The 15739-nt window shown below is 50.6% G+C and overlaps 1 protein-coding gene across 1 annotated transcript; it reads right to left on the bottom strand.

Moving 5' to 3' along the window:
- Positions 1 to 3313: 3313 nt before the first annotated feature.
- On the bottom strand, positions 3314 to 4947 carry Hspb1 (heat shock protein family B (small) member 1). The gene is made up of 3 exons (XM_076923196.1): positions 4445 to 4947; positions 3749 to 3812; positions 3314 to 3630 (listed from the first exon to the last, which is right to left on the bottom strand). Exons 1-3 carry the CDS (start codon positions 4818 to 4820, stop codon positions 3441 to 3443), a joined length of 630 nt encoding a protein of 209 aa, XP_076779311.1. The 5' UTR covers positions 4821 to 4947; the 3' UTR covers positions 3314 to 3440.
- Between the last annotated feature and the right edge of the window lie 10792 nt (positions 4948 to 15739).

Below are 15739 nucleotides of genomic sequence, written 5' to 3'. Positions count from 1 at the left end.
TGGGAATTATTCTCAATTGCTCTTCTCTCTCATACATTGAGACATTGCTTAATCAAACCCAGAGCTCTGGATATGGCCTGTCTCTGGATCTCCACCTCCCAAGGCTGGGATTACAGGTGAGTGCAGGCATTTCTGTGGATTCTAGAGGTTTGAACTTTGCTCCTCATGCTTGCAAGGCAAGCGTTTACCCACTGAGCCATCCCCGCCTGCTCTTCATAGTTTCCTAATAGCTTCACTATGTTCCCCAGGCTATTCTTGAACTCGAGGTCTCCCTGTCTTCCTGTCCAGGCACTAGGAATGCAGGCATGCATTATTACGTAAACACAGCTCTCCTTGTTTCTTCTTGAGACACGGTCTTCTATAGCTCAAGATGGCCTCCAGCGCACTTTGTAGCTGAGGTTGGCATTGAGCTCCCTCACCTCCTACCTGGGATGGCATCCACCATTACAGTTGATGTGGTGCTGAGGGTGGAACCCGGGAGGGACCCAAGCAACCACTAATGCTTGGCAGCCACTCAACTAACTCACCTACATAGTAAATCTAGTTTGCTTTTTTGTTCTTATTATTTTTTGGTCATTTATGTGTATGCTCCTGTATGTGTGTGGACACTGGTATGAGTCTATGTGGATGCTGTGGTCGGCATGTGAAGGTCAGAGGGCAGCTTTTAGGGGTCTGGGAGATTGAGGAGATTAGATTCAGGTCCTCAAGGTGGAGCAGCAAAAGCCTTTCCATGAGCCAGGCAGTGGTGTCGCACACCTTTAGTCCCAGCACTTGGGAGGCAGAGGCAGGCGGATTTCTGAGTTCGAGGCCAGCCTGGTCTACAGAGTGAGTTCCAGGACAGCCAGGACTACACAGAGAAACCCTGTCTTGAAAAAAAAACAAAAAACAAAAACAAAAGAAAAGAGCCTTTCCATGTTAAACTATCTTGACAGAGACAGGTCTTACCATGTAGCCCAGACTAGCTTGGAGTACTGCATCCTCCTGCCTCTAACTTCTGAGTACTGGGATTACAGAGCTGGACTACCATACCTAGCTGCATTCCTGGTCTTTAAAAAAAAAAAAGACTTTTTTGCTGGGCGGTGGTGGCACACAACTTTAATCCCAGCACTTGGGAGGCAGAGGCAGGCGGATTTCTGAGTTCGAGGCCAGCCTGGTCTACAGAATGAGTTTCAGGACAGCCAGGGCTACACAGAGAAAGCTTGTCTCGAAAACAAAACAAAACAAAACAAAACAAAGACTTTTTTTTAATATGAATATATGTGCACCTTTGTGCTTGCCTTCGGAGGCCAGAGGCATAAATTCCCCTGGATCTGGAGCTACAGGAGGTTGTGAAGCCACCTGATGTGGGAGCTGAGATCTGAACTCAGATCCTCTGAAAGAGTGGTCCATGCTTCTAACCACTGAGCCACCTCTCCAGTGTCAATCTCTTAGACTCTGGGGCACTGGGCTCTAAAGCCCCCTGGAGTCCCTCAGCTCCCTCTCTGGGATCGTGAAGGATGGATGGGCAAAGCAAAACACACAAGGGAGGAGCTAAAACTTGTGTAATTGCTTTGACGGAGGAAGGCTAGTCAAGGCAAGCTCTCTAGAGCAGGCGGATGCCGTCCGTCTTGACAGAGATGTCAACTCCAATTCTCTGTCCATTGCTGAGAGCCCAGGTCCCATTCTGCAGGTGTCTGCAGGTGGGGTTAACCGGGCCAACACCTCAGGAAGCTGCTAGGAATTGCCACACTTCCTGTACCTGCTCTACAATCCTCCTCTTCCTCCACACCTGGCCCCTGGAGATTGTCGCTTTTACTATTATTTTTAATTTGTATCTGTCTTGTGGTATTGATAGAGTTTGAAAGCAGTTTGGCTTGGAACTTGGTTGTTTGTTTGTTTTTCGAGACAAGGTTTCTCTGTGTAGCCCTGGCTGTCCTGGAACTCACTCTGTAGACCAGGCTGGCCTCGAACTCAGAAATCCACCGGCCTCTGCCTCCCAAGTGCTGGGATTAAAGGCGTGTGCCACCACTCCTGGCTTGGTTTGGAACTTGCTACATAGCCCAGGCTGACCTTGAACTCCTGATCTTCCAGCCTAATGCCTCATAAATGCTGAAAGTACAGGTGTGAACTTTATAAACGGAGGGTCTCGGCACGAGATGTATAAAGTAAGGCATGACCCATGCAAGGCACGGCTGAGAAGAAGGTTTTCATTGTAGATAGAAGGGGGAGGAGAACAGACAGAGGCATCTGGAAGAGTCCAGAGCAGGGAAAGAAAGTAGTAGATTGGCCATGGCCAGTGGACTGGACTCGACCATGAGGCAGAGGTGAGGTGGAACAGGAGAGGGAGACAGAGTGTGGGCGGAGAGACCAAGGGAGGAGTATAAGAGGACAAGAGAGTGCATAGCTGAATAGGAAGCTTACAGGAAAATGAGAGGCTGGGGAGGGAAGGAAGCCTCAGCGCAGGAGGTGGGGGGGCGGGGCGGAGGGAAGAGCCACAGGTACGTCTGATACTTAGGAAACCCAGAGGCTAGCTTGCCCTTTGATGTGCTAACAGGGACTGTGGACAAGGAAATCGCTCATTAATGGAGAGCAGAGCCAGAAGCTGGGGGAGAGGAAAGTGCTTTGGATCTGACAAGTAGTAGATCAGGCTGGCTCTTTCTTTCTTACTTTTAAGATGTTTTCATATTGCCGGGCGGTGGTGGCGCACGCCTTTAATCCCAGCACTTGCGGGGCAGAGGCTACACAGAGAAACCCTGTCTCGAAAAACCAAAAAACCAAAACAAAAAAAAAAAAAAGAAAGAAAGAAGAAAAAAGAAAAAAGAAAAAAAAGAGATGTTTTCATATGTCCCAGGCTTGCCTCAAATTGGCCATGTAGCCCAGGATAACCTTGAACTCCTTTCTGATCCTCCACTTCTGGAGTGTGCCACCAGACCCAGTTTATTAGATGCAGGGGATCAAACAGTACTTCTTACACTCTATTGAGCTACACCCCAAGCTCCTGGGGTTTTTTTGGTTTTTGTTTGTTTGTTTGAGACGGCAAGTATGTAGCCCAGGCACTCCTGGAACGCACTCTGTAGCCCAGGCTGGCTTCAAATTCACGATGGTCTTGCATCAGCTTCTGGGTACTGGAATTACAGGCATACACCATCATGCCCAGCCTGGTAAACTTTAATCTCCAGGTTACTCCTTTTCCCCTCCTCTTCTTAGGGGAATGTTAGGCTGGACCCAGGAAGGGCCTGAACCCATAGTGGCCACTTAGCAAAGACCAAGGGTGCTCCAGTTTGGAACAGTCATCCCTAGCCCACCATAATAACTCTGGAGTCTGAGACGGTGGTGAGCAGTAGCTTCCAACTTTTATTTGAGAAAAAAACAGAAAAGTACAAGTATCAAAAGAGTACAGATTGACAGAGGGGGGTGGCTAGTGATGGCTACTGGGGAAGGGCAGCAGGCTGACGGGGCTTCTACTTGGCTCCAGACTGTTCTGACTGCCCAGCTTCTGGGCCCCCAATTTGGGCGCGGGCCTCGAAAGTGACAGGAATGGTGATCTCCGCTGATTGTGTGACTGCTTTTGGCAGCGGAGCCTCCACCGTAAGTGTGCCCTCAGGGGACAGGGAAGAGGACACCAGGGTGGGATCCACACCTGGAGGGAGCCTGGACACGCAGAAAAACAGGACAAGGGTTACACATCCCTCCTGACCCGGGGCCCTCCGCCCTGGGTCCGCTCTCCCTACCCCCACTCCCACCCTCCATGAAAGGAACCAGAACTCACGTGTATTTCCGGGTGAAGCACCGAGAGATGTAGCCATGTTCGTCCTGCCTTTCTTCGTGCTTGCCTGTGGGTGGGAACAGAAGGAGGTCAGAGGCAGTCCTCTGCTGTCCTAGCTAAGGAGTGTCTAGAGACCCAAGGAGGCAAAAAAATTAGTGTGATGGGATGCCTGACTGGAATCTTAAAACTTTCCAGAAAGTTCGCTTCTGAAATTTGGGATGCGAAGGGTCCCGGCGCTGGGCTTGGCTCTGACCCAGGCTTGGATACCACGTAGTCATACTCAAAGCTGCGCGCACGCCCCCTCCCCGGCTGGCTCTAAGGACCCTATTTGGGGATAAGGTCTTCCAGAAGGTGCGTTAGGTCTTCCTTCATTTTGTTTCTGTGCTGCGCGTGGAACTGAAGGCCTTAAGGCCTCCGGGCAAGCCAGGCAAAGCTCTACCCTGAGCTACATCCTCAGCTGTCGGTCCTTATCATCGAAGATGACAGAGCTTTTAGGAGCAACCCGCACCCCCGTGTTCCGGGGCAAGAGAAGCAGGTTAGGGAGAATGACGCGGGCCTCCAGGTCCCTGAGCTCATTTCTAACTTTTCAGGGTCCTATCCCTCAGGGTTTCAGTCCCCCACCCCCACCCTCCACCCTCCTCGGCCACCACGATGCTCGCTCCAGCAGCTTCATCCCCTCTGGGGGCCAGGGAGACTCACCAGTGATCTCCACCACTCCTTCCTTGGTCTTGACTGTGAGCTCCTCGGGAGCGAAGTGGTTGACGTCCAGGGACACGCGCCAGCGATCGGCAGTCTGTCGGATCTCCGAGACACCGCTGCTGAGCTGCCGGTTGAGAGCGCGGCTGAAGGCGGGTGCGGCCAGGGTCACCGCCGCGGGGCCCTCGGCGGTCGCGGCGGGCAGCGGGCGCACGTAGCCGGGCCAACCGGCGGAGCTGAACCACTGCGACCACTCATCGGGCAACCGAGGTACCCCGAAAGCTTGATCGAAGAGGCGGCTGTGGGCAGGGTACCAGTCCCGGAATGGTTCCCAGCTGGGGCACCGTAGCAGCGAGAAGGGCACGCGGCGCTCGGTCATGTTCTTGGCTGTGCTGGTCTGGGCTGAGGATCTAGAAGCTCTGGGCTGAGGATCCGAGAAGTGCCGGACTGGAGCCCCAGCTGTGCTTTTATGGGTGCCCAGCCGGGTATTTTTAGCAGGCGGTGCTTCAGGTCTCTATTAATGGCAATGACCGTCTAAGGGGCCGTCCCTCGCCGCCCCTCCCCTCTGCATTCCTCCCCCAAGCTTGCAAAGGGGGCGGGCAGGCGGGGACAGGAAGGTTCTGCCTCCATCTGGAAACTTCTCTAGTTGGAGAAAACAAATGACCGTAATACCGGTAGCTGGAGCGGTTCCCACTGTCGGGCTTAGAACTCTGCAGGCTGAAGGGCGGTGGCCTGGGGCCAGCCCCATCTTTTTATTGAGAATAAACCAGGAGGGGTTAGGTCCTTTGTGTCGCAACTGAACCCGGTCTGAACCAGAGGGAGGCCTGTGGGGACACACTAATCATGGCACACCTGTGGAGGTCTCCGGACGACCAGCAAGTCTAGCTGTTGTCTTCTGTCATGTGTCTCCTGGGGAGCAAAGGCTTGGTGGCAGGCGCCTTAGTCCACTGAATATCTTTCTGACCCTGAGACAGACAGACTGACTTTCTTTCTTTCTTCTTCTTTCTTTCTCTCTTTCTTTCTCTCTTCCTTTCTTCTCTCTCTTTCTCTCAATTTCTTTCTTTCTCTTTTTTCTCTCTCTCCTTGAGACAGGGTTTTTCTTTTTTTATTTTGATGGTTTTTTGAAAAAATTATTTTATGTGTATTAGTGTTTTGCCTGCATTTATGTCTGCGTGAGAGTGTCAGATCTTGGAGTGCCATGTGGGTGCGAGAGGGTACTATAGGGAGAGCAGTTAGTGCCCCTAATCACTGAGCCATCTCTCTGGAGACATCAAACCTGGAGCCTGCAAGCTGGATGGGTAGCGAGCCCCCCTAGTATCCTCCTGTTTCTGCAACTGCCTCACCCCTCCCGCCCAGCACTGGGGCTCCAGGCACAGGCCACCACACTCAGACTTTTTTTTTTTTTTCCTATGTAGTTGTGGTTGTCCTAGAACTCTTTAGACTAGGCAGGCATGGATCTCACAGATCGGCCGGCCTCTGCCTCCGGGAGACTTGGGATTAAAGGCGAGAGGCATCACACACTCAGCTTTTATGTGGGTTGCTGTGTGTTAATTAGGTACAAAAGAAATTAGGGGGGTCAAAGGGCTACCTGTGGTGTCTATTAGTATACCAAAGGGTATGCTAGCCTGGGGCTCACTCAGCTTCTCCTGGCTCTCCTCAGCCCTTCTCACCTTGCCCCTTACCCAAAACGTTCCCAGCTCTTGGGGTTCCTCTCCTCCAGCTTCTCATTCCTGTATGTGCTCTCCTGGCCCTCTCTCCGTCATCCCTCTCTCCTGGTCCCCTCTCCCTCATCCCTCTTTCCTGGTTCCCTCATCCCTCTCTCCTGGTCCCCTCTCCCTCATCCCTCTCTCCTGGTTCCCTCATCCCTCTCTCCTGGTTCCCTCATCCCCCTCTCCTGGTCCCCTCTCCTTCATCCCTCTCTCCTGGTTCCCTCATCCCTCTCTCCTGGGCCCCTCTCCCTCATCCCTCTCTCCTGGTTCCCTCATCCCTCTCTCCTGGTCCCCTCTCCCTCATCCCTCTCTCCTGGTTCCCTCATCCCTCTCTCCTGGTCCCCTCTCCCTCATCCCTCTCTCCTGGTTCCCTCATCCCCCTCTCCTGGTCCCCTCTCCTTCATCCCTCTCTCCTGGTTCCCTCATCCCTCTCTCCTGGGCCCCTCTCCCTCATCCCTCTCTCCTGGTTCCCTCATCCCTCTCTCCTGGTCCCCTCTCCCTCATCCCTCTCTCCTGGTTCCCTCATCCCTCTCTCCTGGTCCCCTCTCCCTCATCCCTCTCTCCTGGTCCCCTCTCCCTCATCCCTCTCTCCTGGTTCCCTCATCCCTCTCTCCTGGGCCCCTCTCCCTCATCCCTCTCTCCTGGTCCCCTCTCCCTCATCCCTCTCTCCTGGTTCCCTCATCCCTCTCTCCTGGTCCCCTCTCCCTCATCCCTCTTTCCTGGTCTTCTTTGCCCCATCTCTTTTTGCTGGCATCTCTCTCTCCCAATCTCCTTCTCTCCTCTCCTGTCCAGGCCCAGTCTGCTGGCCAGCCATATTTATTTCAGTTTCTCTGCTCTGGACTCTTCCAGATGCCTCTGGCTGTACTCTCATATCTGTAATAAAAACTTTCCCCTCAACCACAGTTTAGAAGAATCATGTCCTCAGTTTATTCATTGTGGACACAAACTCAGTCCCCATGCTTGCACAGACAGCTCTTTATCCACTTTGGGGTCTTCCGAGGCCCTCCTTTGTTTTGTTTTCTGCTTGTTTGGTTTTTGTCTTTCTCTGTTAGTTTTTTGAGAATATGGTCTCATGTAGCCCTGAGTAGTCTGGAATTCTCTATGCAGTCAAGAATGACTCTAATTCCTGATCCTCCGAAGCGCTGGCTGGGATCATAGCCACCTGCCACCACACACAGCAGGAATGTGGTGTTAGACAGCTGGGGGTTCACCGGAGTGTCAGCTCCCAGACCACCAGACTGCTTGAGTCTCACTGGTTCTGTGGCCCTGGGTGGTGGGGGGTCTGTAGAAGCTATTCTTCGTTCTTTACTCTCTCCCACTGCAAGATTCGGATGACCAGGATGCTAATAATGTTGATGTCATCCGGCAGGCATGAGAGTCAGTGACATCATATAAGTGAAGATGTAGCCCAGGGCCTAGTGAGTCATAGTTAATTATTGGTTATTTGTTATCCACCTTGGTTCAGTCATCCCTATCCCTCAGGGGGTGGACCTGAAAAACCAGGCTGCTTTCAAAGTTGTAGCAACCCTGCTGCCTGTGTTTCTCAGGACTGGGAAACAGGCCACACCCCCAACCCCTCACTGGGAGATTCTAGGCAGGGGCTCTACCACTGAGCCACGCCCCCAGCCCCTCACTGGGGGATTCTAGGCAGGGGCTCTACCACTGAGCCACGCCCCCAGCCCCTCCCTGGGGGATTCTAGGCAGGGGCTCTACCACTAAGCCACACCCCCAGCCCCTCACTGGGGGATTCTAGGCAGGGGCTCTGCCACTGAGCCACGCCCACAGCCCCTCATTAGGGGATTCTAGGCCGGCATTATACTGTTGAGCTATATCATCATTGGTTATCTTACTTTTAAAAGATTTAATTTATTATTGTTAATGAGTGTGCATGATGGGGTTGGGGGAGGTGTGTGTGTGTCATGGCATGTATGTGAAAGACAGATGATAATTTTGTGGAGCTGGAGCTGGTTCTCTCTCCTTCCACTTCTTAATGGGTTCTGGGAAATAGAATATAACATGTTCTCTTTTTTAAAAGACTAATTTATTATTATTTATGTATATGAATGTTTTGCCTGTGTGTGTGTATGTATGTGTATAAGTGTACCATGTACTGAGGAGGCCAGAAGAAGGCTACAGGTCCCCTGAAACTAGGTTTCAGATGGTTAGGTTGGTGGAAACCAAACCTTGGTCCTCTGCAAAAGCAGTCAGTGCTCTCTCCAGCCACTGTGACAAGTGTTTTTTTCCCACTGAGTCATCTCACCAGCTTCCATTGTAGTTTTGGAGAGGGGGAGGGGTGTCTCACTGAATCGTTCAGGCTGGCTTTCAATTCTTCTCTGCAGTATACACTGGCCTTGAGCTCACTCACTGTCTCTCTCACTCAGCCCCCATGAAGTGTGGATTAGAGGTCTGCGCCAACAGCTCTAAGTTCAGTTTCTTTTTTGTTCTTTTTTCCTTTTTCTTTTTCTTTTTCTTTCTTTTTTTTTTTTTGGTGGTGGTGGTGGGAGACAGGGTTTCTCTGTGTAGTCCTGGCTGTCCTGGAACTCACTCTGTAGACCAGGTTGGCCTCGAACTCAGAAATCCACCTGCCTCTGCCTCCCAAGTGCTGGGATTAAAAGCGTGCACCATCACTGCCTGGCCTTTTTTGTTCTTTTAGTTTGTGTGTGTGTTCTTGCACCTGCACAAGCATTGTTGGGGTCAGAGACCAACTGGTGGAAGTCGGTTTTCTCCGTTAAAACCAACTCTGGATTGGCATTCTTGGTAGTTAGTGCCTTCATGTCAGCCCTCCTGTTTCCTTTTGAGAGAGAATTGAGTTTCCTATATATCTCTTGGGGTGCAGCTGGGTCACTAGTCTGGGACCACTTCAGAAAGCCTTTTGAGTTACCAGAGAGGTCTCTTAGAAACCAAGAGAAACACTCATGGCCTCTGCTCTCTCCCTTACTGGGTCACATTGTAACTGGGAACTCCTGCCGAACCCATCTCCCCAAGACGGTGTTTTAGGAAACTTAGGCCTTTGTTCCCAGCCACACCCATGCCCAGCTCCATAAATCTGTGGTGAGGTCAGAAACCTGGGAGGATGCTCACCGGCTCCTGCCTGCCCACCTTAGCCCAGACTGGAGTCCAAGGTGCCCCACCCTATCGGGTGCTGTCAAATACGATTACGAACGCTTTTAAATGTGACCTTGCTGGGCCCAGCCTCGCTTGGGAGGTGGGGGCTGCCAGCTCTTTGTAGACACAAACTTCCTTCATCTTGCTTTAGACCAGGGCAAGGAGAAGTTATAGGGATTGATGTCATAGCGAGAGGGGTTTTGCAGTGCGGGGCAGGCATCCCAGATACCCTGCTTGGTCACTGGGAATCTGAAACCCACCCATCCCCCCCCCCTTTTTTTTTTGTGTAGATTTTTAGACTGGGTCTCATTTAACCCAGGCTGGCACATATGGTTCTTAATCTTCCTACTGTCCCTTCCCATGCTCTGGGATTACAGGCATGAGACACCAAGGCAAACTTTCTGTTTTTCAGGAGAGAAATGGTTCCCACTAGTTGTCCCCTGACCTTCACACAGGCACCATGGCACACACAAACACACACAAGAAAATGCCAAAGCAAAAGCAAAACTTGAACTATTGTTGGGTATATGTATGATTTATATATGTCAGCTCGGTGTGGAGAACGTGAGTCGGTTCTCTCCATCCACATTTTGTGTGTGTGTGTGTGTGTGTAAGTGGTTGTAGATGTTGGAATTTTGTTTATTGCTTGTTTTGGAGACAGTATCTCCCTGTGTAGCCATGTATGGCCAGGAATTTGTGTAGAACAGGCTGGACTTGAACTCACAGAGTCTGGTGGGCCTCTGCCTCCTGAATGCTGGGATCAAAGGAATCTGCCCCACGCTGGGCTTTTCTTCCTTGAGTTTGAGGCTGGGTCTCACCTTCCTTTGACTCTTTTTATCTGCCTGTGCTTTCCATTTTACCGTAGGAGTCTGAGAATACAGAGCACACCATACATCTGGCTTTTTTTTCCCCCAGACAGGATTTCTCTGTGTAGCCCGGGCTGTTCTGTAACTCACTCTGTAAACCAGGCTGGCCTCGAACTCAGAAATCCACCTGCCTCTACCTCCCAAGTGCTGGGATTAAAGGCGTGTGCCACCACTGCCTGGCCATCTGGCTTTTTAAAACATTTATTTTATATGGATTGGTATTTTGTCTCCTGAATGTCTATGTGAGGGCGCTGGATCCCCTGGAACTGGAGTTACAGACAGTTTTGAGCTGTCATGAGGGTGCTGGGAATTGAACTCCGGTCCTCTGGAAGAGCAGCCAGTGCTCTTAACTGATGAGCTGTCTCTCCAGCCCCTAATTTAAAAACAAAATTAAATGTATTTATGTGTGTGTATGTATACCTGTGTGAGTTTATATGCACCATGCATGTATATATAGGTGCCTTTGGGTGACAGAGAGTGTTGGATACTGGGAATTGAACCCACATCCTTTGGAAGAGCAGCAAGTGTTCTTAACAGCTAATGATCTCCCCACTCCTCTGTTTTCTTTTTTGAGACAGCATCTCCTTACATAGCCCAGGCTAGCCTGGACTTCACTGTGTGTGTAATGTAGGCTGGTGTGTAACGTGATAACCTCTCTGCCTCAGGCCCCACTGCTGGGCTTAGTGTCCATCATGCCTGACTTCCCGTTCATCTTCAGCAGACCAGCCTCATGACCAACCTGTTCCATCACCAGGGCGGGGCCTGGTAGCTCTCTGAAGTCTGACATGAGAAGCAGGTGGGGGAGAAACTGGGTTTTGGGGTCAGACAGGCAGGGCTGGGCTTGAAACTTGGTGCTGGTCTGATAGCCTGTTAAACCTACATTTCATGATCTGAAAACCAGGGCTAATTCATCTGCCTATTAAAAAATTCTTTTAAGTACATTTATTTGTGTCTGTGGTGAGGGGTACACATGCCATGGTCCATGTTTGGATGCCAGGAGACAACTTGCCAGAGTCAGTCTCTCATCGTGTGCGTCCCTGGGATTGAACTCAGGTCATCTGGCTTGGCAGCAAAAGCCAAAACCCAAAGCTCTCACTTGCTTATTCTACAGAGCTGTGCTGGGTCCAAACGCCCTGAAGTGTGTCCAGTGAGCTGGCACCTCTCTTAGCCTTCAGGTTCTTATTTTCATTTTGTTCTGTTTGTTTGTTTGTTTGTTTGAGACAGGGTCTCACACCATGTGGCCTTAATTGACCTGGAACTCACTGTGGAGACGAGGTTGGTCTTGAACTTGTGATGTCTTCCTGCCTCAGCCTTCCAAGTGTGTGCCACCACACCCAGTTTGTGTTCTTTCATTTTGGACATTGAGGCTTGTGTGTGTGTGTGTGTGTGTGTGTTTTATGACATATATCAAAATAGCTTCTAAGGACATTGTTTCTCAGACGGTGGTGAGCTGGGCCTGAGGCACCGGGCTGCTGTTCTCTGTACTCTGGAGGCTGAGGCAGATGGGTCAAAAGCAAAGGTCTGCCTGGGCTACAGAATGAGATCATATCCAAAAATAAAGAGCAAGGAAAGGGGGCTGAGGAGACAGCTCAGTGGTTATCTCTGCAGCTATGAGCACTTGCTGCACACTTCCAGAGGACCCAGGTTCGAATCCCAGCCACTGACTCTAGCTGTAAGAGATTCAAGTTCTCTTCTGGATTTACATGCATGTGTGCACAGACATGCATGCAGGCAAAATACCCATACACATAAAATAAATAACAAAGTCAAAAGACCGCATGGGGTATGGCTCAGTGGTAGAATACCTCTCTGTTATCATGGAGTCCTGGGTTCAATTCTCAGCACTGGAAAAAAAAAAAAAAAAGAGAGAATGGGAGACACAGAGGGAAGAAAGGGATGGTAGAAGAGAGAGAAAGAGGAAGGTGTAGAGGAATTGTGGTCCAAGCCTTCAATTCCAGCATCGGGGAGCCAGAAGCAAGCAGAGCTCTCTGAGTCTGAGATTAACCTGCTCTTCAATGAGTTCAAGGCTAACCAGAGATGTATGGAGGGGTAGGGGTGAGCATGAGGGGTACGGGGTGGGGACGGGGAAGAAAAAGGAGCCACGTTATCATCTAGAGATTTCCCTGAATTCCATGGCTAACAGGCCATAGCCCTATGCCTTTCATTGCTGTCTGTCCGCAGAGTCTGGGGTCTCCTCCATGGAAGGGCCCCTCCTCTTGTGTGGAACCTCAAAGTCTGGAGTCCTCTGAGGAGTGAGCGCCTCCTCCCTTTGCGAAAGTGCCTGAGTTTTTGGCCATGCCAGCCACACCCTTGACAGGCCTCTGCCAGCTGCACCCCAGCCAGCCCCGCCCTTTCTGGCTCAGCCTCAGAGAACACTCTGGAGTCTTCCGGGAGCTGCCAGGCAGAGAGGCCCGACAGCTGATGGATTGCACCAGTCACCGGCTTTACTGGGTACCAGAAATAAGCACAGTCATCCGTGTAACACACTCGACTGGCTGGGGTCTCTCCCAGAACATCTCAATGTGTCTCCCTGGGAGTCCAATTTCCCCACTGCCCTAAAGGTCATGAACCCCCATCATTTCTGAAGGGGGGGGGGACCAACAAGGGGCCAGGTGACAGGGCTGGGGAACCATTCTCCATCCCCAACTGCTCTTGGCTGTAGAGCAGAGAGAATCTGTCTAGCTAGGGAGTCTGGGGACCTGGATGCTTCTGACCTTGGCCAGAGGCCAGCAAATGTGACTCATTTTCTTCGTCTGCACAATGAGACCATTGGACTGGATGTTCTGGAAGTCTCCAGGGCTGTGAATCAAGTTTCTCCTCTGCTGTTGCCTCCCCCACCCGCTGTGCTATGTGCTTCTTCTCTGTGAAGGCTAAAGGACTGGAGAATGTTTGGGCAGTGTTTGACCAAACTTAGACTTTCCCTAGGCCTTTCTTTACACTCCCTTGTCAAATTCAGTTGTAGCAAGACCATGCTAAGTGAGTTTTGTGTGGGCTATTAAGATGGCTTAGGAGGTAAAGGCACTTGCCACTAAGCCTGATGATCTGGGTTCGAGTCTCAGGGCTCACAGAGTGAAAGGAGAGAGCAGACAAGTTGTCCTCTGACTTTCTACATGTGTCATAGTATGTGCGGTATACACTCACACATGTGCACACAAATATATGTCACAAAAAGAATCTAGAATTCTTCTAGCGGGGCGGTGGTGGCGCACGCCTTTAATCCCAGCACTTTGGGAGGCAGAGGCAGGCGGATTTCTGAGTTCGAGGCCAGCCTGGTCTACAGAGTGAGTTCCAGGACAGCCAGAGCTACACAGAGAAACCCTGTCTTCTTCACCATCCTGGTGTTTCTCCCTCATCCCAGCCCAGCCTTGAACTTTCTATGTAGTTAAGGACGAGCTTGAATTTTTGGACCTCTTGCCTCTACCTCCTGAGTGCCGGATTGATTACAGGCACCTTCTATCATGTCCCTTTCCTCCTCCTCTTCTTCCTCTTCCTCCTCCTGTTTTGTTTTTTCAAGATGGAGTTTCTCTGTGTAGCCCTGGCTGTCCTGGAACTTGCTCTGTAGACCAGGCTGGCCTTGAACTCACAGAGATCAGTCTGCTTCTGCCTCCTGCGTGCTGGGATTAAAGGTGTGCACCATCACCACCTAGTACACTTCCTTTTGAAATATTGTACTTTATGTGTATGAGTGCTTTGCCTGGGCATGTGTAAGTGCACTGTGCCAGAAGAGCGTATTGGCACCTTAAAAATTGGAACCACAGACATTTGTGTGCCACCGCATGGGTGCTGGTCGTCTGCAAGAGCACATGCTCTTAACCTTTGAGCAACAGACCCACCACCCACACCCCCTTTGAAACAGGGTCTCTTGTAGTCCAAGCTAGCCCAGCCTGGAATGCAACTCTGTAGCTGACTAAAGGTATACATTGCAGCACCTGGTGACCTTGAATGTTTAGTCCTGGCTCCACTTGGGAAACCTTTCCCACCATCTGGTCCTAACCCTGCTCCTTGACCCAATTACCCGAACAGTTGAGCTTATCCCTGCCCCGACCCCTCTATGATCCTATGTGTGTCCACATGACAGCATGTTATCCACACATAGCATGATCTGAGGCCACCTTCTGACCTCCTCTGGCAGAGCTCTCATACATATAAATAAAAATAAATAAGTCTTTAAAAATAATAAAACAAGGGGGCTGGAGAGATGGCTCAGCAGTTAAGGGCACTGACTGCTCTTCTAGAGGACAGGGGGGAAGGTTTCAAATCCCAGCACCCACGTGGCAGCTCACAACTGTCTGTAACTCCAAGATTTCATATTCACATAGACATACATGCAGGCAAAACACATGAAATAAAGATAAATTAATTTTAAAAAAATCTAGCCTGGTATTGTTGTTCGTGGTACAAGCCTTTAATCTCAGCACTTGGGAGGCAGAGGCAGAACTCTGTGAGTTCTAGGCTAGCCTGGTCTATCTACATTACCAGTTCCAGGCCAGACAGGGCTACCTAGTGAGACACTGTTTAAAAAACAAAACAATATTAATGATTGTAAGGTCAAGAGTATGGTAGGAGCTCCCCAAACCCATGAGACCAGCAGTCCAGTCTTGAGATGGGCTTGGGTGTCCCCCAAGACAGTTCTAAAAAGTAGCCAGGTGGAAGTGGGGGCCTGGAATCTGGGGCATCTCATTTTGGGGGCTTGCTGGATATATGGTGACTAGAGCCAAGTTTGTTAAATAAATATACTTTTTGTTTTTTGTTTTCAGACAGGGTCTCTCTGTGTTCCACTGGCTGTCTGGGAACTTGCTCTGTAGACCAGGCTGGCCTCCAACTCAGAGATCCACCTGCCTCTACCTCCTGAGTGCTGGGACTAAAAGTCATGACTGCCCAGCTGAATACACTTTTTGATGACAGATGCAGGCTTCGCTTCGGAGGGGTGAGTTCCGTGTCTGGAAGTACCTCAGAGAGGCTTCTGAGGATGAGGAATAGCAATGGCCTCGACCTGATTTATGTGTCACACAAGCTTGGGGGCTCTCATTATAGAGAACTGATTAAAGACACAGGGACCTGGGGACAAAGCTTCATTGGTAAAATGCCGGTCCTGCAAACCTGAGTTTGACTCCTAGTACCCATTCAAAAAGAAGCCAGGTATGACGATGCATGCTTGTAATTCCAGCGATAAGAAGATGGAGACAGAATAATTCCTGAGCCTTGTAGACCAGCCACCCTAGGCTCTGGGCCAATGACAGACTGTCTCTCAAAAAACAAAGAGGATGTCACCTGAGGAACAACACCCAGGATTGTCCTCTAGTCTCCACAGGCACACAGATGTGAACTTCCACATACACATAATTTACAACCCCTCCAACACACACACACACACACACACACACACACACACACACACACACACACACACACGGTGGGACGCGGACGGGGGTGTCTGATCTCTAGCTGTTGTATGTTGGGATAGAAACCATGGGGGTGCTTCATGTGAATCCCATCTGATAAAGGTTTACCAATATAGGAGTAGCTACATCCCCAATCCCGAAGAGCTAGTTCCAGAGTCTAGAGCCTGGAGTGCCAAATGGCCGACATCCTGGGGAAGGATGACCCCGCCCATTCTC

The sequence above is a fragment of the Arvicanthis niloticus genome, chromosome 24 (genome assembly GCF_011762505.2).
Source record: "Arvicanthis niloticus isolate mArvNil1 chromosome 24, mArvNil1.pat.X, whole genome shotgun sequence".
NCBI lineage: Eukaryota > Metazoa > Chordata > Mammalia > Rodentia > Muridae > Arvicanthis > Arvicanthis niloticus.
The sequence above is the reverse complement of the archived record's forward strand: the minus strand, read 5'-3'. Positions and strand labels throughout refer to the sequence as shown.

What these genes read in the sequence shown, in the direction of transcription:
- Hspb1 (XM_076923196.1), bottom strand. Translation starts at nt 4,820, where the DNA reads ATGACCGAGCGCCGCGTGCCCTTCTCGCTGCTACGGTGCCCCAGCTGG. An exon ending in AGGAGTGGTGGAGATCACTG is followed by an intron (nt 3,813 to 4,444) that starts GTGAGTCTCCCT and finishes TCCCACCCACAG; the next exon opens with GCAAGCACGAAGAAAGGCAG. An exon ending in TGCTTCACCCGGAAATACAC is followed by an intron (nt 3,631 to 3,748) that starts GTGAGTTCTGGT and finishes CTGCGTGTCCAG; the next exon opens with GCTCCCTCCAGGTGTGGATC.